Here is a 26,875-nt window from a genome sequence, read left to right as displayed (position 1 = left end):
AGAGGGTACCCGCGCCAAGGAGGTAGCGAAGAGGCAAGAGGGGACTCAGACAGGCGCCGCTGCTCCGGCGGGGGGGGTGAATGAGCAGGAGGACTGCCCGTCTCCAAGGCTCCTGCAGTCCTGGATGTGACCTTAATGGAGAGACGCGAAGACTGTGCTCTTCACTGGGGGACATCTGTGTGGATCGGAAGGTCAGGGCGGGGAACAGAGGCCCTGAGGCTCAGGCTCCGGCGGGGGGTGCAGGAGCTTTCCTGGTCAGTATTATGATGGAGATGTTAAATGCTGTGTTTGCTGTCGCTTCTGTCACATTAGAAGGTCTTCAAAGAGCTTCACAGAGAATGTCTCTCCCGTGTAGTGACTGTACAGATGTCTTCCAACATCGCTGTGCTCCCCTCTTGGTGACGTCATCCACAGACATGGGGTCAACTTCCACAGGTGTGCGGATACCACCCAACTCTCCCTCTCCGGCTCCCCCTCAACTCCAGGACCACTCCTGACAGACTGTCTGTCAGACAGCAAGTCCTGGATGAGCAAATTGTCTACCGATGAAGGTCAACAAGATCGAGGCTCTCCGGATTGGCATCTTGGTTGAGCCTCAACTATCCTTTCTGACCCGCACCCGTGCCATGACCCGCTCTGCCCTCCCCCACCTCCGCAACATCGCCCGGGTCTCCGCCACTGTCTCGCACCGCAGGCTGTCGAAACTCTCATACACGCATTCATGACATCGAGGCTCGACTATGCAAACTCATTGCTTGTCGGCCTCCCCAACTCCTCCCTCCACAGGCTGCAGATCATCCAGAACTCTGCAGCCCGTGTCCTCTCCCGCACCAGACTCTGCGACCCTATCACCCCCATCCTCGCCCGCCTCCACTGGCTTCCCATCACACAGAGGATACAGTTCAAGATCCTGGTCCTCACCTTCAAAGCCTTCCATGGTCTTGCTCCCCCCTACCTCTGCACCTTCCTAACCCTCTACCATCCTGCTCGCTCCCTCCGATCAATGGGCTCCGGCTGCTTCACGTCTCCCGTCTCGCCCGCCCCACCATTGGTGGGCGGCCCTTCTGCCACTCTTCCCCCATCCTCTGGAACTCCATCCCGCAGTCCCTCCAACACGCCCCCTCCCTTGCTCCTTCATGGCCCATCTCAAGACCATCCTCTTCGACCATGCTTTTGATCACCCTCCTTCCCCCAGCTCGGGTCTAAAACACTGACTGTCCAGCGCCTTGGGACGTCCTCGCAACATGAAAGCCCTATACAAATATTGTTATATAACTTCTTGTAGGCTAACAATTTGCGCACAACGTGGTCCCACGAGCAACAACAACTTGCACTTATATAGCACCCTCCATGCAGGGTAGCATCTTACAGTGCTTAAACAGCCATGAAGTGACTGGTTTATTTGGAGGATTGTTCCCCAGGTCACTTGGAGGAACTTATTTCTGACTTTAAACAGTGTCACTCGATCTTTAACATCCGCTTGGAATGGCAGGCAAAACAATAAAAACTTGCTTTTATATACAACGTCTTTCATACAGGATATCATCTGTACCGTGTTGTAGTGATGGGATTAGACAAAAGGGAGAGGGGAGGTGACTATAGGCACAGTTGAAGGTAAGTCTTGAGGAGGGATTTGAATATAGATTAAAGAGTGAGTGAGGTGGAGGGATTGAGGCAAGGAGTTCCAACATCAGTTTAACTTTGATTTTGAAGGGCAGTATGTCTTGGCAATGCAGCACTCCACCGGGAATATCAGCCTAGGCTATGAGCTCAGTTCCTGATGTGAAGCTTGATTCTACAACCATCTAATGCAGAGATGAGCCAGGCTGACACTAAAGAAAAAAATCTGAAGCAGAAACAGAAATCGCTGGGAACACTCAGCAGGTCAGGCAACATCTATGGAGAAAGGAAAATAGGTCAACGTTTCCGGTCCACGACCCTTCGTCAGAACTAGGTTCTGAGTTTTGACGAAGGGTCGTGGACCCAAAACATTGATCACTTTCTGCATAGATGCTGCCTGACCTGCTGAGTGTTCTCAGCGACTTCTGTTTTTGTGACACCTTATATAACCTCCCTCATCCAAATTAATTTATGAACACATGATTAGTTATTCATACTGTAAGAATTAATAGTATATAACTTATGATGACTCCGTCCCAAATGAAGCAATGTATATTATCTACTGTGCAATTGGCAGTGGCATGTTTTTAGTGTACAAAAAATAGTTAGTGCTGTAATATGTAAAGTGGTGACTGTTTGAGTACACATTTGATGTTGCGTGTATTATGACTTACAGATTTTTATGCAAAGAATTTGATAAGAAAAAGAAGATGATGCTCTTTGTGACAGGGCTGCCACGAGTTGTGACTCACTCGTCCAAACTGCGCTATGTGGTAAGATTAACATTGAAATAGATATGTCCTTTGGCAAGAATGTATATTAAGAGTTAAAACAGTGATGGCCAACCTTTATGGTTGCTGCTTTAACTGTTATTGTTGGCCAACGAATTAAATTTTCTTAATTTAATATTTAAACAATGAGACTTGGTAATTTACATGAAAAAAACTCAGTGGTTCAACCCGGCATGTGTCTCACCCTCCAGTTTTGTCAGTAACATTTTCAATGGTATTTTTTTTTCTGAAAACTGTGGTGTTCGTTTGTGCCACAAGTAGTGAATTTATCAAGATCGTGTTCATGTTTTTCTCCACCCAATCTAATCCTCTTTTTTGCACATCCTTATCACCATTTAAAAAAAATCTATGGAACTTTGCAGCAGCGAAATCCATATTCCAGCCAATTTCAATATAAATAAATCTTTTTCAAACTCCCATTAATTTTTTTGTGATTAGAATCTCATTGCACTTTTCACAATAGCATTTCCCAAAAGGTGGACATTATGCACTAGAATTTATTGCAAACTGCTAGAACATTGCAACAGATTGTATTTTATATGTTAACTTGAGATTGTCGAGATAGCATAGAATGTTTCAAAAGTCTGCAAATGGAAAAAAATGGTCACTGTTTGTCCCGGGACCTGTTGGATTAACTGGTTGTTGTGCATTTTCAGTATCCTTCATGCTGGCAGCTCAGGATTGCATGTAACAATAGAAGGAATGTGCAAGGTGAAAGAAGGTACAGCTCTCATCCAGGTAAACTAAAGCAGAATTAGTTTGATAATTAGTAGCACTGATTAGGACCTGCATTTGCCCGTATTAATATAACCACAAAGGGCGTGTTGGAGAAGTGAATCACAATTGGTAGCAGATCCATCAAGCATAACAGTCACTAAGCTCCTAAATTACTCCTCATTTGAAGTACTTAAAGATGATTTGTCGTAATAAGCTTCTATATCAAATCTATGTTTTGTTGCAACTCTTTTAAAAGTGTTTTTGATTATTCGCTGAGCATATACAATCATTGTCGTGTCTTCATATAGGAATATAAATTCTAACTCCCATTGTTTTGCAGGTGACGTTAAGTCTTTACGCACCATTATTAATCCAGACATCTCGAAGTAAGTATGGGCTCCTACAGTGATCACAGTTCAGCATTTAAAATCAACCCAATACCTTGCTTAGTGATAGATGCTTTTCCTTGCACCATGTCCCGTGTTGTGTGCAATTGTGTCATAGAGAAAAACAGTGAGTAGCAATACCAATCTTTACCACTTGAAAAGGAAGAATATTAAAGGTGGTGGGGAGTGAGCAAGTGAGTGGGATTAGACGAGGTGGCTCATATAATGAAAAACAGCAACACAGGCCTGATGGGATAAATTAAATGTTTCTATCATTCTGTGACTGGTGGAAAGGTGGAAACACTTCTCGCTTTGCTTGAGCATTTATATACTTGTGACTTGTTCTTCACAAACACAGTATTGTGATATAACAATATTATCATAGAATCATAGAATGTTACGGCACAGAAGGAGGCCATTCAGCCCATCGAGTCTGTGCCGGCTCTTTGACAGAGCAACTGACTTTTATTAACCCCACTCACCAGCTTTCTCCCCATAACCCTGCAAACCTGTCTTCTCCAGATACCTATCCAGTTCTCTCTTAAAAGCTGTTATCGAATCGGACTTCACTACCCTTTCAGGCAGATCATTACAAATTCGAACATCTCGCTGAGTGAAAAAAAAATTTCTAACCTTCCCTCTGCTTCTTTTGGTAGATATCTTAAGACTGTGACCACGGGTCACAGACACACCTATCAGCGGAAACAGCTTTTCCTTATCTAGCCTGTCGAAACCTTTCATGATCTTGAAGACCTCTATCAGGTCCCGCGTAACCTTCTCTGCTCTAATGGGAAAAGTCCTAACTTTTCCAGCCTGTCCTCATAGCTAAGGTTCCCCATTCCTGGTATCATTCTCGTGAATCTCCTCTGCACCCTTTCCAGTGCCTTAATATCCTTCCTGAGGTAAGGTGCCCAGAACTGGACGCAGTACTCCAGCTGAGGCCTAACCAGTGTTTTGTACAGATTAACCATAACCTCCCTACTCTTATACTCTATGCCCCTACTAATGAAGCTCAGTACACCAAATGCCCTTTTTACTGCCCTATCTACCTGCTCTGCCACCTTCAATGAATCGCTTACTTGAACGCCCAGATCTCTCTGTACGTTCACCCCCTTAAGATTGAGCTACCAAGCCTATATTGCCTCCTATCATTTTTCCTACCTAAGTGTATCACCTCGCACTTATCTACATTGAAATCCATCTGCCACATGTCAGCCCATTCCACCATTCTGTGTATGTCTGCCTGCAGTCCGTCACAATCTTCTTCACTATTTACTACCCTACCTAACTTGGTATCATCTGCAAACTTGGAAATAGTGCTCCCTATGCCCAAGTCCAGATCATTAATATATATTAGAAAGAGCAGTGGTCCCAATACCGATCCCTGGGGGACACCGCTGCACACCTCCTTCCATTGCGAGAAACACCCATTAACCACCACCCTCTGCATTCTGTCACTCAGCCAGTTCCTAATCCAAACGGCTACTGTCCCCTTAATACCGTGGGCCTCCAGTTTTTTTATTAACCTCTTATGCGGTACTGTGTCAAAAGCCTTTTTAAAATCCATGTAAATAATGTCCACCGCATTTCCCTCATCAACCCTCGCAGTCACCTCTTCAAAAAATTCTATTAGATTTGTTAGGCAAGATTTGCCTTTAACAAATCCATGTTGGCTGTCTCTAATTACCTCGTGTTCCTCTAAGTAGAGCTTTATTTTGTCCCGCATTACAGTCTCCAGTAGCTATTATGCCTAAATAACATAGAATAATGCTAATAATTATGCTTTACAATAATATGTAGAGAATTACATAGAATCTACAGAACTGGAACAGACCATTCGATCCAATTAGTCGCTGTTTATTCTCTGCATGAGCCGTCACCCATTCTAATCTCCCCCTTCCCCAGCGTGCCCCCATATCTTTCTATTCCCTTCCCCATCGTGCATGCATTGAGCAACCTCTCAAATACATTGATTCTTTCTGCTTCAACCACAGTTTTTACCAGCGAGCTACACATTTTCATCACTCTCTACTTAAAGAGGTTCCTACTGAACTCCCTTTTAGATTTGTTCAGGGCTATCTTTTATTTCCGGCATTCATTTTGTTAAGTAATTCACTTTCCCTTTTGGATAAAAATCATCAGAATCCGCAACATTGGAATTATGGCTCACATTGATGCAGGAAAAACCACAACCACCGAAAGGATGCTTTACTATGCCGGATACACCAGGGCACTTGGAGGTAAAAATAAATTAGTTGGCACAAAATAATGAACTGTTTATGTAAAGCTATCCTCATCCACTGCAGTATATAAAAGTAGCAGATAAGGAAGAGTGATTTGCACTGTGGACAAGCAGGTTAGATTGTAGCTCAAAGTTAGCATGAGGAGTGTGTGCTAGAAAGAAAGAGACTGAGATAAAACACAACTTGGAAAGTGGAATAAGTTAAACATAAAATATTTATATAAAAACCTTTTATTTAGTTTGGAAACTCCTTTGTCTCCTCTCCTTTTTTGTTACTTCCCAAGTTGGCCGCCACGATCTAGCTGACATAAGATAGCAGGCAATCAACTCCCAGACTCTGACTGCTGTTGTATAACTGCCTTGTCTTACTTATTTTTAAATATCTCCTCCATGTGGCAGCCAGTCTTGTACTCAGCACCTCTCCCTGAGAGCATAGCTTAGTCCAGGAACTTGCCATACATGGTAAGAACAGGAATATGAGATTAGTATAGATAGCTCCATTGGGGAGCTAGTACAGCACATACACACAATGGGATGTGTTAGCGCCTTCAGTGCTGAAATTATTTTTTCGTACATTATTGGATGTTGGGTGCCAGCCCATGCTCAAGTCAATCCATTTCAAAGGTCTATGTACCCTGTAATATGTCTGATTTTATATTAAACACACTTTTACTGAATTATTGGATATAATTTCCTCTTGAATTTATTGATATGAAGTGATTGTGAATTAGGCTTCACTTCTTAACACACTGTTGTACACAATCTTCTTCTCATCACATAGATGTGGATGACGGGGACACGGTGACTGATTTCATGGCACAGGAGCGGGAGCGGGGGATTACCATCCAGTCAGCTGCTGTTACTTTTGACTGGAAAAACCATCGAATCAACTTGATAGACACACCAGGTATGGAAGCACAAAATGGGAGATGGACGTGTAGAGATTGGTGCGGTTGAAGTTGTGGGTAGCGGAAATTTGTATGAACAATAGCTTGTGGATGGTGAACTAGAGAGATGGTGGAACTAGGGACCATTTTGCATGTTGAGCTCCCTATCCCTCATGGATCAACTTCAAGATCCTCGTCCTTATCTTCAAATACTTCCACGACCTTGCACAATCGTGCCTCTGCGTGATCCTACTCCTTGACCTGTCCACATACTTCATGCTTCATGTCCCTGCTCGCTCCACCCCCCAATGGCGGGTGAGCCTTCAGCTACTTTTCCCCTCCCTCTGAAACTCTTCCCCTCCCAACTCCTTCCACCTTGTCCCTTCCCTCTCCATATTCAAATCCTTTCTGAAGACCTAACTCTTTGAATGTGGTTTGACCACCTCACCAGCTTCCTCCCAGTCTGGGCTCCTGTTCAGTCTTTATAAAACATTTTGAGATTTTTTTCAAAGCACTTCACAAAGTACAACAACAACATTACATTTGTATAGCGCCTTTCACGTTGAGAGGACGTCCCAAATATACTGTAAAGTGAGTTGACTGTATATTTGTGGGCGAAACGCGGCAGCCAATTACGCAGAGCAATGTCCCACAAAAGTCGTGGATTGAAGTGACCCATTTTATTGCTTTTTTTTCTTGAGGGATTATTATTAGGCGTGTGGATTAAGGAAATTTGCCAAGGTTTCGCCCTGCCGGGAATCAAAACCAGGCGAGTGCTCTAACCACTGAGCTACAGGATTTATGTTCTCCTAACATGAAATATGCTATAAAAGTGTAAATATTGTTGTTAATGTTTTGCTAATGATACTTTAAGAAGATAGTTTTTTTGGTGGAAATTGAATTGTATACAGCAGTCTATTTGGAAATTAATCCAAAATGCTTATATTGACAAACAATATGAAGAATGTGATGAAGTCATCTCCTGTAGAGACCGGTAGTAAAGAACATCTAAGTTGTAACAACCAGCAAAGGGTACAAGAATACTTGGAGGTCAATCTGATTCGTATTTAGTTTGTGTCAGCTGAGCCCAGTTCATATGTCAAAAATAATCTCTTACAATTCACATTTTCTGTACCTAAACAATATGAAATTTCACTTCTGAGGCACTGAACTTTACATCTTGTATCTGGTCAGGTCACGTGGACTTCACTGTTGAGGTTGAACGTTCTTTGCGAGTACTTGATGGAGCTGTGGCAGTGTTTGATGCTTCAGCTGGTGTGGAGGTCAGTAACGTTCTCTTTAAAGAATGAATGGTCTCAACACTATCCTTTTTTAAAAAACAATCCAACAAATGCTTTTGCATCCTTTTTGTTTTTTCTAGTTTCCTCCACCGAAGGCAGTGACTCCTTCTATGATAAATAATAATAATCCTTGCATTTGACATAGCGCCTTAGCATGTCTTCGAGACATCTCAAAGCGCTTCACAGAATATACTGTAAAGTGAATCGACGATGGGCGAAACGCAGCAACCAAAAGCGCACAGCAGTGTCCCACAAACAGTCGTGGATTGAGTGATCAAATTATTTTTTTGTATGTGTCAGCCATCAGGCTATATTTAATCACGTGGAGCCTCACAAGTGAAGCCTGACTTCCATTTATGTACATTTGCCAGTAGGGGTCACTGTTTACCAGTAAAAGTGATTGTTTATTTCTCTCTCCTCTCCCTTGGGGTGAGATACCGAGGCCAATCATCGCACCCTGCACTCCTCCCTCATACAAATGAGCCAACTCAGCCCAGGCCAAGAATTGAACTTGAAACAACTTGCATCTATTGTTGTTCAAGGAATAAAACTATGCAGAACTCTCATTCTCACTTTCTTCTCATGGTGTTTTTTTATTATTATTGCTTTGAGTTTCTTAAAGGGGAACTGCTTTTCCTAAAGAAGCTTTCAGCCACTATACCCTCTCTCCTGCTCCTTAAAACTCCTTTGCTAAATCGCTCAGTCTCATTCGCCCTCACTCACTGCTTTCAAACTCCCTCCCCCCAAAAACCTACCTCTTTTACCATATTGTGGAGTCCTGTAGCTCAGTGGTTAGAGCACTCGCTTTGCAAGCGAGAGACCTGAGTTCAATTCCAGGCAGAGGGCGAAACCTTGGGCAAGTTTCCTTACTCCACACAGAGCCTAATAATAATCCCTCCAAAAAAACAAAACAATAATAAATTGGTCATTTTCAATCTACGACTGTTTGTGGGACATTGCTGTGCGCAATTGGCTGCCGCGTTCGCCCACAAATATACAGTCAATTCACTTTACAGTGTGTCCTGTGAAGCGCTTTGGGACGTCCTCCCGACGTGAAAAGCGCTATATCAAATGCAAGGATTATTATTATTATTATGGTTTTGATGCTTACATGGTGATGGGTTTCCACATGTATTAGACGGTGGCTGAACAAAAAAAACACAGCTACTGTAAATATAGCTTTGGAATGTTTTCTGTGTTGGTAGCTTTGAAATACAGAATTGTGTAGCATTTGCCTAATTTAAATATACTTGTGGTATACTGTACATATATATTCTAAGGCACAGCATTGATTAAGTGCTGTGGACATGAAAGGTGGAAAAATTCTTACTTCTGGTTTATCTCTGATATAATCAGTGTGCTTTGTTTGGTAGGCGCAAACCTTGACTGTGTGGAGACAGGCAGATGAACATCGTGTTCCACGTATTTGCTTCTTAAACAAGATGGATAAGCCTGGAGCCAGGTAAAGCTTACTGAACATTCACAGTATGAAATGGCAGCCAATATTCCCAAGTCAGATATATAAGGCTGTTTCAAATACTGCTTCAACCTTAAAAGTTTACATTTCTAAGGGACACCGTGACTGGATTGGAACTATCTTAAATTGCCCCAAAAATATAAGAGATAAAGTAGAAGAGTTTCTGGTTTCATAAATACAGTACATTTCTGTGGACTGGGAGTTAGCCATTTCAACTCTGATATTGGCATAAGGATTGAAGCATGAAACAGTGAGTTATAAATTAGAGAATTATAAACCAGTTAGTTTAACACTAGGCAAATATTTGATAGGAAAACGAGATAGATCGAGTAGACATGTTTAGACTTTTCAAGGCTGTTGATTGTAGGAGGAAGGGAAGATAATAAAGTAATAATCCTTGTATTTGGTTGATGCAAATCAAAAATTCCAGTCTTAAGGTTCTGGGAACGAATGCTATATGGGTAGGAGAGATTTAGCAGGTGGCAGGTATTTAGACTTGTGAAAATATGTAAAAGCATAATTATTGATGTAACAAGATTTGCAATGCTTTATCGAAAGCCCTTGCAAAGATCAAGGTTTAGTGATTCAGCTATCGAATTCGCTAGAAGAATCAAATTTTGGACACTGGAAGAAAGTCAGTGAATGTAGATTAGAAGCAACAGCTAAATCCTGCAATGGGACAGGTTATATGATGAATGGAGAACACAACTTCTGTGGAAAAGCAACACATTGACAGAGACAAAAGGCTCTGGGGAATGCATATTGATGAGTGTGATGATCATGATTGACCTTTTACAACTAAATGGTTTTCAATAAAGCAACTAAGGTTAGTATACAATACTCAATACTTTGTTTCTTGTACTTTTGCTGAGTTTTTGTAGAAATAAACCCATCCAAAAATAGTAAGAAAAGTTGAAATTTATGGTTTGCCAGCAACCAGGCTATGGTGCCCTTCATAAGAGTGTTTGCATCCATACTGTGGTAATCCTCAATTATTTCCTCATTAATGGGATCTCTTTCATTTCCAGTTTCTGCTATTCTGTGGACAGCATCAAAAAGAAGCTAAAGGTGAAACCACTTCTGCTGCAGGTAACCATTTTCCTTCTCAATTTTCTCTGTTTACTGTGGGGGAATCATAACTGAGTGTGTTTCTTCCCACATGCCTGGATTTCAATGTGATTTTCCAGATTGGTAATCTATCAGCATAGTGTAATAAGAGTAGAATTTCTGATTCAGATACATTTTATAAGTAAAATATGTGAGTAATGGTATAAGTACTATATAAAGGTTTCTTAATATGGTTGTCTGCATTTTTCTTTACTTTTTCGTTTTTGAATCTTTCCCTTTTTTGGTACTTCTCACATTCATACATCCTAATCCCTGACTGTTCAGCCCCTTGGGACGTCCTCCCTACAAGAAAGGCACTTACAAATGTAATTTTGTATTGTATTTGTATCTTCAATGAGGATGAATAACATACTAAGCTCTCCCATCTGCTGGTGCCAGTGTTATTTTGTGAATCCGTCACTGGGGTGCTCACCTGATCTGGAGGATGCTGAATCACACTATTATTGATTTCTAATATTGGGACATTTCCACTGATGAAATATCAAGCACAAAGTGTCTGAATGTGTTTTTTGGGTAAGATTACCGATTAGAGATTATACCGATTGGGTATAGAGACCGGAATATTCAGAAATAGAAGCAATAGCTACTGTGCTTTGTAATGGTGATCGTGATGACGTTGTTGAGTTAATGTGACCTAATCTCATCTATATTCCTTATCTAGCCTTTGAGCTTTAAAGGTTTTACCCCTCCCCCTACTCCCCATTCTATGTGACCAGGATTCATTGATAGGCCAGGTATTGATATATGACTGGTTGTTACAAAAGCACATCTTCTTTTACTTAGAAAGGGACTATTCTGTTCATTGTTTCCTGTGTGTTTCTTAATTGCAGCTGCCTATCGGAGCAGGGAGGACATTTACCGGAGTGATTGACCTTGTCACAAGTGAAAAAGTTATCTGGGGCCCGAAGACAAGTGATGGTGACGGAGCAGTGTTCAATCGACATCCTCTAGTGACAGCAGATGGACCAAATCTTTTAAAGGAAGCCAGAGATGCGAGATATGCCCTTATTGAACAAGTAAAGTTTTAAAGTAAATGTTTGAAGTGTTTAATCTACAAAATACCCAGTTTATATATGAATGATTAATTCAACATAATCTTACCACATTTTTAATTTATTATTTTATTTCCCTGCCACTGTGTGATAACAAACCAGCAGAAGTGTGGGTGTTTATCATTTTAAATCAAATGAAGGTTTTAGAATTCCCTGTAGCCTTTTTCATTGGCTGTAGTCTAACTAATTTTTTGTACAAGTTAAACGTCACCTATTTAGTTTTATATTTAATGTCTCAGTTTATAAAACCCAGTATCTCATTATTTTCTTCACAGTTTTGTCCAATTGTCTCCCCACTTTTACAGATTTATGCCTGTTAACACCTATCAATCTGATTTTCTTCTCCTTTTAAAATATTACTATTTAGAATATAATTCCTTTCCTTATTCTTCGTCTCAAAGTGTACAACCTTCCTTTTTGTGCATTAAGCTTCATCTCTCACTTGAGCACATTAATCACCTCACTATTTGATTCTGTTTCAAATTCAGGGGTGAAATCTATTATGAACCGCAGGTGTATACAGCTGTGCTATGTGTAAACGTGCATACAAGGAATAACAAGCGTCCTTAATTATATAATTAACCAAAGAAAAAGATTATATCGTTAATCTTAATTACAGAATTAAGGACTCCATATTTCACTCGATGCACATATAAGTTACACATAGTACACGGAGCTTATACTTTGTACATAATAGAATGTCTTTTGGTAAATACCCCATGATGTGTTTTGGTAAATTTCATCTTAACCTCTTGAGCTGAGGAAGGATTTTTTTTCTTAGTTTTTTCTTAACAATTTGCATCCTTAAAACACTTTTATCCAAGAACAAATTGACCTGCCGTTAGGTATACGGTTAAGTGCCAACAACAACAACAAGATTCCATTTATTGAGCGCCTTTCACGTCGGGAGGACGTCCCAAGGCGCTGTACAGTTGGGTCAGGACCCGAGCAGGGGGGAAATGGTCAGGGTGAGGGGAGGGAAGGGAGGGAGCGAGGAGGGGGTAGAGAGTCGAGAGGGGAGCTGAAGGCACGGTCAAAGAGAAAGGTCTTGAGACCGGCCTTGAAGGAGGAAAGGGAGGAGCAAGGCGCAGGCACTGGGGGATAGAGTTCCAGAGCCTAGGGGCTGAGAGGCTGAAGGTCTGGTCACCGATGGTAGGGCGGTTGGGGCGGGGGATGTGGAGCAGACCGGAGCCAGAGGAACGGAGGGTACGGGCAGGTAGGTAGGGGGATAGTAGGTCGGAGAGGTAGGGGGGAGCAAGGCCGTGAATGGCCTTGTAGGTGAGGGTGAGGATCTTGAATTCGAGAGTAACTACAGAAACTGAAAGGGAGATAAAATATTCACAAAGCTTTTATATTGGCTTTAAACTGAATAGGAGAAAACCATAGAACTTTACAGCCCAGAAGACCATTCTGCCCATTGTGCCTCTCTGATCAGTTCCATTCCCATGCCTTTCCCCCATACCCTTTTATATTTCTCTTTTCAGATATTTATCTAATTCCTTCTTAAAAGCTGATATGAAATCTACTTCAATCACCCTTCTAGATAAGGAATTTCTTGTCCTAAAAACCCTCTGTGAGAAAAAAAATTCTCCTTTCCCTTTGCTCTTTTGGTAATTGACTCAACAAGCAGCGGAAATCATTTCTCCCTGTTTACGTTATTAAAAATCCCTAATAGTATTAAAAGTCTCCATCAGGTCTCTGCTTAACTTTCTTGAAGGAAAAACATCCCAGTTTGTTCAGTCTCTCCTCATAAGTAAAACCTCTCATCCCTGTTAACATCTGAATGAATCTCCTCTGCACCTTCTCTATGGCCTTAGCATCCCAAATAGGAAGGAGAAAGACAACTTTGGTAAACCCTATCCAATCATCAACCTTGCATTTGGTATTACGCCTTACACGTCAGGAGGACATCCCAAAGTGCTTCACAGGATATACTGTAAAGAGGGGTGACTATGTTTTGTGTGTGACTGCAGCAGCCAATTTGCACACAGTAATGTCCCACAAAAAGTCATGGAGTGAATGACCAAGGGAAGGTCTAAGGGAAGAAGACTCCCTCAACCATGATTGTCGGTGATCGATGAAATAGATTAACTGAATTCAAATGTTTATTTGAGAGCATGGCATCTGCCAAACATCACAGGAGAATATTCAACCAGAGTTATATGCCATAGATGTCATTGTAGCATAACATTTACGAAACTCCGCTCTTAAATTCCCCAGAACACAAATAGTCCTTTATCAACACATACGTGTGCCGTAGAGGATATTTCAGATATGATATTATTTTGATTGTTGTATATGCCTTCTGGAACCCTTGTCTTGCTGGAAAAAAATAAGTGAGCAGAGAGAGAGAAGGTTTTTTCTAAATTCCCAATAGAAATTCAAGAATCAAGTTTTCATTAAGAGCGAAGATTAAAGGAGGGTGTGATTGAAGTCTTTAAAATGCTGAAAGACCAGTATTGTAACTTCACATATGTATGCGAACACACCATAAATCATCATGTTTTCATCATCTTAATCATGTTTGCATGATTTATCCAACACTGTATCCTTCTGAAGCTCCAGCTCAAACAGAACTACGGAGTTTTCAGTAACTATGACCCCATTTTGTAGGACTCTACCAGAATCCCTTTGCTGTTTGTCTATTTTCCCTGCATTAATACCCCTTTTAAAAGCCTATCTCTTTGATCATGTCTTTCATCAGTCTGCATCTTCAAACTCTCTTTCATTCCCATCCTGCTTGGTGATCCAGCGCCTTGGGATGTCCTCCTGATGTGAAAGGCGATATACAAATGTAATTTGTTGTTGTTGATCCATATTGTCACTGTAAAGAGCTTCGAAACAGTATCCTTCCTGCGAGATGCTATATAACCTCAACTTTTTGTAAACCAGGTTGTGAAACGTAAATAGCAAGCACCGAATTAACAAACATCAGCTATTTCTCCATAAAACACTGCTTATGTCAATGTAGGTGAAAAACTATTTTTGCAACCCTTTTTATTTAAAAATATAGATGAAACAAAAAAAGTATTGAGTGGTTTAAAATGGGTGTTGGTTACCAGTAAACTCCCTAGATTTACCTCCAAATTGGCACCAACTTGTCGGATTGCTAAGTTAGTTTTGTTTAAGTAGACACTCATTTGGCAGGTAAAAATTAGATGAGATCTATTGTACATTGTCTCTGACATGAAACGGACTGTAACCATGACATTGTACTGAATCGTGCAATTTCTTATTTAACTCGTGCTGTTTTCCACTTTATTTATGGTTATTCTCTTTTGCGGGAAGTCACATCTAAGTGATTTACAGTCAGAAGCCAAACATTTGTGCTGATTACCTTTTAAATGCAGACCTCAATGTACATCAATCTTGTGTATTCAAACTGTATATTTATGGTACGTATGCTCAGGCAAAGCAAAATTGATTCAATATTTTCACAAAATCTGCCTCATTAAGATGTATGCTGTATTGATGCCCCGTATCAGATTTAACATGGACATTAATGGTGATCGGTTCCCACAGGTAGCGGATCTGGATGACGAATTTGCTGAGTTGGCTCTGAGAGAGTTGTGTGAAAACATAGAAGCAGTTCCTGCTGAGAAGGTGAATTTGCTAAACTCTCAGTAGATTGATTCCGTGAAGGCTCCAAAACAAAAACTTCAAATCAGGTTATGGGTTTGAGTCCCTGGGGTTGCCTTTCAATGAAAACCTCATGGAATCATACCCCGTTATACTGCGCTTTGGAATAGCATGGGTCAGTTAATAGCTGGTGATCTGTGGACTTGTGATATACCAGAAGTGTGATATGTTTGGGGCACGGCACACAGACCCAGGACGCCTTATGACATCCCAGCAACTGTTCGAGATGCTTAAGAGAATGGTTGCCTGTACGAGATCAGTGACCAGCAGCCCTTTACAACATGGGAAAACCCCCAAAGTCGGAATTTATGAACCCAAACCACCACATTTACCAAATCTAACTATCTGATTTGGGGGTGAATTCTGTCAGTTTTTGACTGGGTCGTTAGGTGGCGAGCCTCAGAAAATGAGGCAGCCCATCTTGGGAAGGTAGCAAAACTGAGCTTATTAACTTGGCAGTCACTCTCCCTGCTACTGCTGATAAAACATTGACTGGCTAGCTTCCATGGTGTCTCTTTGGAGAGATGCTTGTGTTTGGTGTGATGATTGAGCCAATACTGGTCCCAGGTTGATCCGTGCTCTGTGCTGTTAGCTGATATCAGCAGCGAAACCACAAAAATTGGGCTAATGCTCTGCAGTTCGGGAGATGAAAAATCAATAACGAGTAAGAATCTTGTCATTTTCAATACAGTTAAACGCAGCAATCCGCCGAATCACACTGAGTCATGCAGCCGTGCCTGTATTGTGCGGAAGTGCACTGAAGAACAAAGGAGTGCAGTTGCTGATGGACGCCATCTCCATGTACCTGCCGTCCCCCAATGAAGGCCAGCATGACTTTAAGTGAGGATTCAGGTTTCAGGAGCATCGATGCTTATATGTCATTGGTGTGATTTCCATCCAGATTTGAGCTTCCTCATGTGAAATCCAAACCGGTTGAACTGCTTCTAGACATTATGGTCTAGTGTCAGCTAAGAGGGAAACAATAGAGGGAATATCTAGGTGATTGAGCAAGAGGACACAGGTTTAGTTTGCCAAGAGCGATTTGAGAGCAGTCACCAGGAGGTAGCTTAAAAGAATTTGGACAAAACAGCCTTCAAAACTAAAGCTATAATTAAGAATTTGCTAAATTTGGTTCACTCTGAATAGCAATGTAATTAGAGTAAATCTAGACCCAGGTGGAATTTTTTCCCTGTGATGTTTTTCATGAACCCATGACTCACTGCAAACAGACGTGATTTTTCGATACTTAATAAATGTGGCAAAAAAAGGTGGTTCCGAACTGCAGGCCAAATGCCACATTGTGGGGTTTATTCTGTGTTTCTACTGCGTGTGCTTCTATTACTTTGGCAGCGATTCGCTGTGACACATTTAGTACAGATCTGGAGTTGAACCAGTGCTGAAGCCTGCTCCTGGCACCATTTGGAAGAGGTGGTTTCAGAGACAGTTTAATTTGTCCCACTGCAGTATTGTGCAGAGGGTGAGGATCAAACTCCTGTGGCTCAGACCATAACATTTAAATGAGAGTCAAATTAAATATTTGAAGAATATGAAAGTTTATGGAGAAAAAGCAGAGATTTCAATGTAGGAGAAAAATGTAATGTTCCAATTAACACTGATGTTCAGTGAATGCTTCGTTGGATCTTTCTTGTAGCAGAAACCGTGAGACATTCATATTTTTTAAAATTCATTTGGGGATGTGGACGACATCGACATTTATTGCCCTGAAAAGTCTCTGGTTGTCTTGAAAAGGTAGTGGTGGGACCTATGCTTTAATCCACTGCCGTCCTTGTGGTAATGGTGCTCCTCCTGGAGTGTTGGGTAGAGAGACCCAAGATTTTGACTATGGAGAAAAGGTGATGTATGTCCAAGTCAGAATGCTGAGTGACTTGGAGGATAATGTGGTGGTGTTTGTCTTGTCCTGAATGGTGGTGGAGATAGAAGACACTGTAGTCACAGTACATTGATGAGAGTGGGAATGAACCCTGACTAGATTTGCTGGTGTGCCAATTGAGCAAACCGCTTTGTCCTGGACAGTCTCAAGCTTCTCATCTTAGTTATTTAATGAGGGAAGAAGCATGATCCCAATGAGAAAAGCTATAATCCTGCATGATTTAATGAGCACTCGTTTTGTTTAGCTTTTTATTCAGATGTTTGACCTTTCACGTGGTATTAAAAAAGAAAAATATTAAACATGTTTCTATCCCGCCATTCCATTTTCAGACAGTGGTATGGGGATGACCTGTGTGCTCTTGCCTTTAAAGTTCTTCACGACAAACAGCGAGGACCTATAGTGTTTGTCCGCATCTATTCTGGGTCGATGAAACCTCAGTCAGCCGTTTACAACATCAACAAGAATTGCATGTGAGTGGCTAATGTGCTCCTGTAAATGTCGATTGCTCCACATCCTCTTTCATAAATTATTTATTAAGATACTTGTTTTAAATCAAGATTGGCACTTATCCAAATAAATAATTTCAAAAGTAAGTGATCATTTAAAAAAAACTTTAATAATAATACTTACATATGACAGAATGCTTGGAACAAGAGGAGACCAATGTCATTCAGCCCATTGAGTGTGTTCCATCCGGTAGTTTATTAGATCCTTTAATCCCGTTTCTCTGTCTTTTCTCCAAACCCTTAATATCATCTCTTCCCATGTACCTTACTATCTCCCTTTTAAATAGCTCAAGTGATTTTAACTCTGCTGCCTTCTGGCGCAGTGCATTTCACATTGGAAATGTTTTTTGATCCAACTTCTACCGATCCTAGCTTTAATTTTGAAATAAAGTTTCAAATAAAGCACTGTTAAGCGCTCTGTGACACTACCCTGTGTGGAGGGGGCTATAGAAGTGAAAGTTGTTGTTATTGAAGTGCTGTCAGATTAATCAATTCAGTCCAACTCATACAGATGTTTTCTTTGAGGTGAAGTTCAGTATTCCTTCAAGATGGGGCGAATCTATTTTCATTTGAAGGGTGAACAATATTTGGAAATACCGTATTGCAAGAAAACCAATAATGTGGATGCCATAACAGACCACAGGATGATGCTGTTCTGTTAGTGTCATTTAGAAGTGGTTTTATGTTACTTATTTATATCAATAGTTCCAAAGGTGAAAAGTTCTATTTAACTTGATATTAACATTGAAAACGTGCTTGTTGGGAAAACATCAGGAGAAATGGAACCCAGTGTCTTGTTCTCATTCTCTCTCCAAATTATGAAATTTTAATCTTGTGTTTTTTTTGTCCCGACTGTGCTGTTCAGGGAAAGAATGAGTCGTCTTTTGTTGCCTTTTGCTGACCAGCAGATTGAGATCCCATCATTACAGGCTGGAAATATTGCACTGCTTGTTGGACTCAAACAGGTGAGAAGTGTCTGCAAATTGTCCTTTTGTTTAACTGTGAGCAATCTATCTATTGAATTTCATTTCCAGGTGTAGGTGGGTTGCATGGAATTCTCAGTTTGGTTTGGATTCCCTTAAGCATGGTGATGGGTTTCTGGATGTGTCAAAAAAAATCCTTTTACCTTTTTGTTTAACTGTGAGCGTAACGGTCTGAAACATAGGAATGCTCATTTTCTATGTAAATAGAATTGGTTAGTTCAGACCAGTTATAACATGACTCATTAGATTGGGGATGCCTGTTATACTAGAAGTGAGGTAAGTAGTAACCCAATGACCTGGAAGCTGCAGCCGTTTACTTGCAATTTCATGGACAGCATTGTGGCAGGGTTAGACGGTACTTGGGCAATGCTTACATAGTAGAAAATATACACTCTTGTCAAATAAAACCTAATAATAATATCTGCCTTTAGATCTTAAAATGCTCTTTCACCTAATGCTATGTTGTCACACTGGCATTATGGTTGTCACGACTCAAGTGCAGTTTCTGTGAGATGACGTGACTTCCAGTTACCGGCAGGTGTCGCTATTTGTGAATTTGTTTGTGAGTATCTCATTCTTAGATCCATAAGGAATATGGAACATCAATGTTACCAAGAAATGCCATCAGGCTATATAAGTTATATATCCCTTTCGTGCATTTTTGGGTTCCCCTTCTTTCCATTCACTTTACCCACTGTTGTCTCTATTTACTACATTTTACAGCAGTACGCAGGCTGAATTTGTTGTCTGTTGCAAGCCAAATGAGCTTTGCTGCTTGTCTGATGGTAATTTCTGCTTTCCTCTCAAGACAGCCACTGGGGACACAATAGTTTCATCAAAGGCATCAGCAGCAGTTGCGTCCCAGCGAGCAGCGAAGGATTCTGGAAAAAAGTGTGATCAGAACAGAGAGCAGGAAAATCTTGTGTTGGCAGGTGTTGAGATTCCTGAACCAGTCTTCTTCTGCACCATTGAACCCCCTTCATTGGCCAAGCAAGCAGGTGAATGCAACGTTTGATTCACGTATAACCAGTTTAATCTCCACTGAGGTGTCAACCTGGCTCAGTTGGTAACACTTTCGTCTCTGAGTCAAAAGACTGTGGGTTCAAGCTCCATGTCAGGACTTTGAGCTTTTAACCTGACACTCCAGTGCAGTACTGGGGGAGTGCTGCATTGTCGGAAGTGACTTTGGATGAGATATTAAACTGAAGTCCCGTCTGCTTGTTCAGGTGGATGGCAAAGGTCCCATAGACTATTCAAAAAGAGAAAGGAGTTTCTCCTAGTTCTGGACATCAATCCCTCAGATAAAATTGGTTACACATTTCACGAGGGACGTTTGGCATTTATGGGACATTGTTGAGCATAAATTAGTTGCTTTGTTTGACTACAAATACACAGTCACTACACACTAAACATTCTGTGAAACGCTATGAGACATTTTGACAATGTGATAAGTTTGAATGCCAAATATAATTATTATTTTTAAAATCAGTAAAAGTATCCTTGTATTCAATGCAATACTTATCCTCTGCTAACCAAAATATGTTAACAGTGTGAAATTAGCCTTCAGGTTATTTATCAATAATAAATAAATTAACTTAATTTAAAAATATATTTAAATTGTATTTTTTAAAAAATGTTTTATTAAAATTTTTTACAAATATTTCCTCAACTGTCCATCGCCTTGGGACACCCTTCCGATGTGAAAGACGCTATATAAATATAGTTTTGCTATTATTATTTAACAAGCCATGAAACTCTGTGTTATAGATTTCAAAAGTCTCTTCCACCCCAGTTTGTAACCTGAAAGGTGTTTGTGCGCCAACACTGTTGTGTGGCTGCTGGCAAGGTGTCCTCAACATAAACAGCATTTTCTTCAGGAATCTCCTATTAAGACTTGTGAGAACTCTTGTCTGAATCAAAGTCTCAAGGGCCTGTGTGCTAGGCAGGGACCTGGAGAAAACACAGTAGTCGGCACTTTTTGCCGGAGATTTTGCAGTGGTGACGGCACTGGAACTTTTTAGCTGTGGCAGCAGATTTACATGTTTTCACAATACAAGTTCTCATTGGTGCTCCTAGATCTGGACCGTGCTCTTATCTGTCTCCAGCGCGAAGATCCCAGTTTAAAGGTGAAGATTGACCCAGACTCCGGGCAGGTGAGTTACAACATTGTGAAAGATTTCAAAACGTTAGCATATTTCCGATGCTTTTTTCGCCTGGGTGCAAAATTCAAGGTCGAGAAAATTCAAGATCTCTTCAAAACAAGAACAGCAAAAGAGAACAAGAAATACAGAAGTAGAGACTATAGCACAATCTGTTATAATGCACTTTGTTACAGTGCTTTATAGTTTGCAACACAAATGGTGTGTGGACCCTGCTCACTGTCCATGGGAAACACACAGAAAGTGACATTGGCAAGGACTCCATGACCTGGAATTTAGCCATTTTGGTTTCCCACCCGCTAAAAATAGCTGTCATCTAGACCACCAGCATTGCCACTTCTGGTATCCTTTGCCTTTTTCTTCTACTCAGGAACTGTCCGCCTCAGCTTCTCTGGAAAGCTTTCAGTCTGTGGAACAAGCATATTGTAGATTCAATGCAACATGCCACCGTGCTATTTTATTGCAAAAGGGATTAAGGGATATGGGGATAAGGCAGGGTCAGGTTATTAGCTGGAGTTAGATTAGAAGATCAGCCATGATTGAATGGCAGTGCAGGCTCGAAGGGCCGAATGGCCTACTCCTGCTTCTACATGTTATGTTATGCTGTACTTTGCCTTTATGGCTAGATGTGATAAAATGACAGCTTGCATGTATGTAGAGCTCTTCATGTGGGATAGCTTCTCTGGGAGTTCTGAACAGTGTCTGATTTTGACACCGAGCCAGGGAGGAAGTGGAGGTGACTGTAGGCAGGGTCAAAGAGGAAAGTCTTCAGGTGCAATCTGTAGCCGGGGTTTGACTGCCCATTGCTGGGTGAAAGGAGGTTATGAGATTAATGCAGTTATTGTAATATACATAACCGACGGTATTGTCGAGACAGAATAGTGTAAATTAATTAATAATTTTACCAATAGAGCAGGAAGCCAACTGGTTTTGAAAAGGGTAGTTGACTCCTACTTTCGACCATTTTTGTAGACTATTCTGTGTGGAATGGGTGAGCTGCACATTGACATAATCCATGATCGAATCAAGAGGGAGTATAAAATTGAGACTCACCTTGGACCCCTCCAAGTGGCCTACAGAGAAACCATATCAATCTCTGCCAGCTCAGCAGGTAAACACATTGTACTTTCTAGTTTATTTAATGGTTTCTCTGAATAGACCAAGTCTATGCTCCAGAAACAAAAAGTCAGGTCAACTTTTGAATAATAATAAAGTTCTTTGTATAGTAAATTGCAACAAACTATTACATTAATGATCAAAATCAAGTGAAGCAATGATTCTGGAATAATGGAAGTACTGTGTGGAGTATAGTTGTTTTTAAGTTTCTGTTTTCTCAACCTTGGATTGATTAATGTTGTTGCCCTTTGCCAATGTTCTACTGCTCCAATAGTCGGGCATCGAAAAGTCATTTGTCTAACTGCATCAGCAGTTTTGTTTTTAAATGATATTTGTGTGTGTTGAGAACATTCTTCCTAAGTAATAATAAACCTTGCATTTGATATAGCTCTTTATCATGTTGTCGAGAGTCTCAAAGTCTTTCACAGAAAAATTGTAAAGTGGAATTTTGTGGCCAAAATGTGGCAGCCAGAATGCGCCAATCTGGGCACAACTGTGTCCCGCAAACAGTTGTGGATTGAGTGAAATTTTGTAATTTATTTATTGGAAGGATTATTACCACCAAAAAGTGATCTGGCATTTTAAGTTTTAATCAGTGTTTTTTACACCTTAACACTCACGTAGCAAAACACTTTGAGACTTGCTTCTGTTGCATAGATACATTGGACAGAACCGTGGGGAGCAAACGCAACCTGATAACAGCTGAGCTGTCAGTTCGCCCATGGCTAGGAGAAGGCCCAGTGACGAAGCCTCTGATTGAGTTTTCAGACGTTCTCCAGGAGCAACTTTCCACAGAAATCTTAGATGCTGTGGAAAATGGACTGAACACTTCATTTCTGCAAGGTGCCAAACAAAATGTTTAACTTTTTTTGTTGCCCTTCTCTTCATTCTAATGGGATTAAAATGAAACCTCGGGTAACTTGGCAGCCATGAGTCAGCCATGAGCCTTGGCAGTGAGTGTTCTCAAGATAATTTAGGAGAAGGATCTTCAGATTATTTAATAATAATAATCCTTGCATTTGATATAATGCTTTATCACATCTTTGAGACGTCTGAAAGTGCTTCACAGAATATACTGTAAAGTGAACTGATTATATATTTTGAGGACGAAATCCTTCCAGAATTTGAACTCATTCCTCCAGAACGCCAAGTCTGTTTTTGGGGGGTCAGCTGAGCTGGCTTGATTCCGACCTTCCGTTGCCAAGCATGTCACCTTGGAGCCCAAGTTTATCCATTTGTTTCTCACATCTCATCATCCCGGTAACACTCATCACACTCTCCTCTATTGGATCAGCCTTGATTCTCTCCACTGTTTGGCTTTTTGGGCCTTGACCGACTATTCAATCATTGGAGGCATCATAATTGAGCTCAATCCTAGCATTATTTAAAATTCATGTATAAACATCCTTCCAGCATTTACTTACTACCATACTGTATAGAACTGTACTGCCAATTATATGCCATTTAACATCGCAAGTGTTGTTTACCTTGTTTGTAGGCCCACTGTTGAATTTCCCTCTTCAGGATGTGGTGGTCACACTGGAATCTCTCCATGTACACCCTGGGACATCAATGCCAATGATTTCAGCTTGTGTATCTCGCTGTTTGCAGAAGGTGAGGCCTTGGCACACACATCCTAAAGCATGCAGTTGTTTATGTGGCAAGTGAATTAATATTTGGCACATTCATGCAGCAACAATCTAACTGTAGTACAAAGAAACAACCTAATCCAGGAGAATAATGTCCCATTGACAATATATACCGGGATGTACTGCAGGTCAGGCTGTCCAAAAAGCATGTTTAAGCCATGTGTGTGCCCACAGTTTTATCACTAACCTCAAATGACTCCAGAACATTTATTACATACATTGTTTATTTTATGGTTATTGTACCACAAGTTATGTGTGTGATTAACATCCTACTGTAAGTCTTTCCAGCAACAATTTCCATTTGAATCTGTTCTACAAAGGATGGCTACCACTATAAAAGGAATAGATTCCTCAAAGGTCTTTACCTCTTAGTCTGAGAAAGGCATATGAACTGCAAAAATACAATGTGAAAGAGCCCCAGTCCTATTCTTGCATAGCTATCTAAGGTTGTGTGTGATTGCATTCTAGTCAGTATATGAAGTTTGTGGGACATGTAGAGAAATGGGAGGTTATGCACTGCCTGTTTCTAAAGGGAAGTCGGCCTTTTCGAGCCTCATTAGAGCAACTGCAAAACATATTGCAAAATACCTGAGGATCTGAACAGTCTCTGTTCCTCAAATTAGTATCTGATAAAAGTTTGAATAACTACTAAGATGCCTACAGTGAATGTTATAAATTGAATATGTTGTCAGAATAGGTTGGTTCAATCCCTGATTTGTGCTGAGTGACCAGTAGAAGTAATACAATTGACCAAAGCGCTTAGGGGGAGAAAAAATCAACCAAGTTTCCTGCCTTTGAGTGTGACCCCGGCTAAGAAAGTACATGTGGATTTGGAGCTAGAAAGAGATATGGTTTTCTGAGATGATGTTAAATCACTGCTGGCACTCTCCGACTTGTCTCACAAGATAATGCCTCCTACCTTGCCTCCTTCAAGGCACGCCTCAAGAACCTCATCTTCGACTGTGCCTTCAACCATCCTCCTACCCTCTCGGCCCTCCGCGCTCCCCTCCCGCTCGGACCCTAATCCTTGACTGTTCAGCGCCTTTGGACGTTTTCCCGACGTGAAAGGCACTTTAAAAATTTAATTTTGTAATTTTGTTTGTATATTTTGTGGTCAAAGAGAATCAATTGTACTCCTATTACAATTTTTACAAAGAGGAAAGTTTTGAGATGGGCCTTAAAGAAGGCAAGTGATGGGGCAAGGCAGAAGGATTCCGGGATGGAGTTCCAGAGGGTGGGGGCAGAAAAGCTGAAGGCCTGACCCCCACTCATAGGGTGGGCAGTAAAGAATTGGTTGTTTTCTGAGACAATGCTATTTTGTCTGTGTGCATCTAGGCACTGAGGCGTGCTGGGAGCCAGGTCCTAGAGCCAGTGATGAACCTGGAGATCACGGTGGATGAAGACCATCTCAGTGTAGTGCTGGCCGACCTCGCTCAGAGAAGAGGAAGCGTCCAGGAAATCCAGAGCCGTCAGGATAACCGAGTGGTATTGGCATGTGTCCCACTTGCTGAAATGATGGTAAATTATGAATTGAGCTGGATATTAGTTCTATTATTTATTGACAAAGTACATATCAGCACTTTTATTTTCTGCTAAGTGTAAACACTACATCAGTTGCATTCAATCCAAGGATAAACAATCCTATTCCACGATGAGATACTGAGAACTATTCCAAGTTGCTGCGATTCTGAGATTCAAAAATGAGTTTTCAACAGTTTGCACTTGTTTAGGAGAACGTCTCAAAGAGCTGTGGAAAAACAGAATGGAGCCTGAGCTGGGTGGGAGATAAGGGGGTCAAGCAGCCCTTGTGAAAGGTGCCACGTAAGCCTACGTGAAAGGCGCCATTTAAGCTCAAGTTGTTTATGGCAATTGCGTACGAGCTGGTTAGTTGTTACAAAATAAGAAATCTGTGAAAAAGTATTCTAAAATGTTTCTAACCTTTATTATTTTGGAATAATTTGCTTTTTTTAAAAAAAAGATTATTATCCTAACATTAAAGTGAATCTTTTCATACCCCGTCCCCCTTTCCTTTTTAATGATGAGCATTTGCTCATACATCTAAATGCTTGTGAATGATTTCAGGGTTATTCGACCACTCTCCGCACATTGGCATCAGGCATGGCTACATTCACCTTGGAGCTGTCGAGGTATGAGGCGATGACTTCACAGGAACAAAAGATGCTTTTCAACAAAATGACCGGAGTCATGTGAGTGCAGAACAAAACCATCTACAAAGTCCATGTTATGACTGATGACATTTGGGAGAAGGACACCTACGGTGATTTCTCAGCTTGGAGCAGAAAATGATTGACCTCCAGAATGCTATAGAGAATCTTGCAGATGTGGAAAGGGTTTCCTAGAACATTCAGCCACTTTCTAGGCAACAGAAGTGGCTTCTACCCAGTATATCATGTCAGATGCTAACATTTGTTTCTGATCCCGGAATCTACAAGTGCTGATAAACACACTCAAGACGACTGAGGTGTGAACTGCAAACTCTAGTTGGGACTCAACTTACAATATGAAATCACAAGGCAGCTTTTTCTTACTTCAACTAGATTTTGATTTCATTTACATCTGGATCCATGGATTTTCCCTCCCTCCTTTTCTGAATGTGTTTCATTCCCTTTTCATCCGATTGTAGTATCTAACCCAAGTAGTCGTTATTCATGTGTGAGCCTGGCCAGTTATGTTGACAGCCCATCACAGCCCAAGTCTGAACCTATCTGAGCCAGCGCCACACACATGCACCTCCCACCAGAGGTGGGGAGGGAGGCTGCAGAGCAATTAGGAGTGGGAACCCATTCCACAACCCAGACACCAATTATAGTTCTCTCACCTGCTGCCTGGGCAGATATCAGCTAACTCAGCACAGACCAGGATTCAAACCTGCAACTTTACTTCACTGTCGCAAAATGACTGAAATGTTAGCCTCTCCAAATGGCCTACTTCTGTAAAGGGGAAATAAACAAATGACATCCAAGTTTATTGGATGTTGGCAGATCTTTTAATCCAACGTATTGAATTAAGATAACAAAAGATGAGCACTATCTACACTCACATATGAGTTAATAATGTACATGGTGATGAAGTTCTTGAGTTTTTTTTGTTATCTGAACTTGAAATATTGGGAAAGCAGTTTTAAGTTCTCAGATCCTTTTCACTTGTGAGATGTGTTGATCATCATAAAACCAGGAATGGGTTTAGCAGCTTGTTCCAGTCCTTATACTGTTATACCACGATTCCTGCTGCCAAAAGTGACAGTTACCAATGGAATTGTCTGTTGTAAATCCTACAAACAGAAGTAAAGTCTCTATTTTCTTTTTTCCAC

General features: G+C 41.0%; 1 protein-coding gene across 1 annotated transcript; it reads left to right on the top strand.

Moving 5' to 3' along the window:
- Positions 1 to 72: 72 nt before the first annotated feature.
- Positions 73 to 26,555, top strand: gfm2 (GTP dependent ribosome recycling factor mitochondrial 2). The gene is made up of 21 exons (XM_007905337.2): positions 73 to 254; positions 2,297 to 2,393; positions 3,068 to 3,149; positions 3,469 to 3,514; positions 5,657 to 5,754; positions 6,538 to 6,663; positions 7,838 to 7,926; positions 9,318 to 9,406; positions 10,450 to 10,510; positions 11,380 to 11,565; positions 15,124 to 15,204; positions 15,932 to 16,080; positions 17,461 to 17,601; positions 18,503 to 18,602; positions 19,429 to 19,618; positions 20,697 to 20,773; positions 21,752 to 21,890; positions 22,553 to 22,738; positions 23,394 to 23,509; positions 24,880 to 25,062; positions 25,627 to 26,555. Exons 2-21 carry the CDS (start codon positions 2,331 to 2,333, stop codon positions 25,753 to 25,755), a joined length of 2,331 nt encoding a protein of 776 aa, XP_007903528.1. The 5' UTR covers positions 73 to 254; positions 2,297 to 2,330; the 3' UTR covers positions 25,756 to 26,555.
- The last annotated feature ends 320 nt before the right edge of the window (positions 26,556 to 26,875 follow it).

The sequence above is a fragment of the Callorhinchus milii genome, unplaced genomic scaffold (assembly GCF_018977255.1).
Source record: "Callorhinchus milii isolate IMCB2004 unplaced genomic scaffold, IMCB_Cmil_1.0 Scaffold1, whole genome shotgun sequence".
In the NCBI taxonomy this organism is placed as follows: domain Eukaryota; kingdom Metazoa; phylum Chordata; class Chondrichthyes; order Chimaeriformes; family Callorhinchidae; genus Callorhinchus; species Callorhinchus milii.
The sequence above is the reverse complement of the archived record's forward strand: the minus strand, read 5'-3'. Positions and strand labels throughout refer to the sequence as shown.

Coding starts and splice junctions, on each gene's coding strand:
- gfm2 (XM_007905337.2), top strand. CDS start 2,331: ATGATGCTCTTTGTGACAGGGCTGCCACGAGTTGTGACTCACTCGTCC. Junction 7,927..9,317: donor ATGCTTCAGCTGGTGTGGAG/GTCAGTAACGTT, acceptor TTTGTTTGGTAG/GCGCAAACCTTGACTGTGTG. Junction 16,081..17,460: donor GAAGGCCAGCATGACTTTAA/GTGAGGATTCAG, acceptor TTCCATTTTCAG/ACAGTGGTATGGGGATGACC.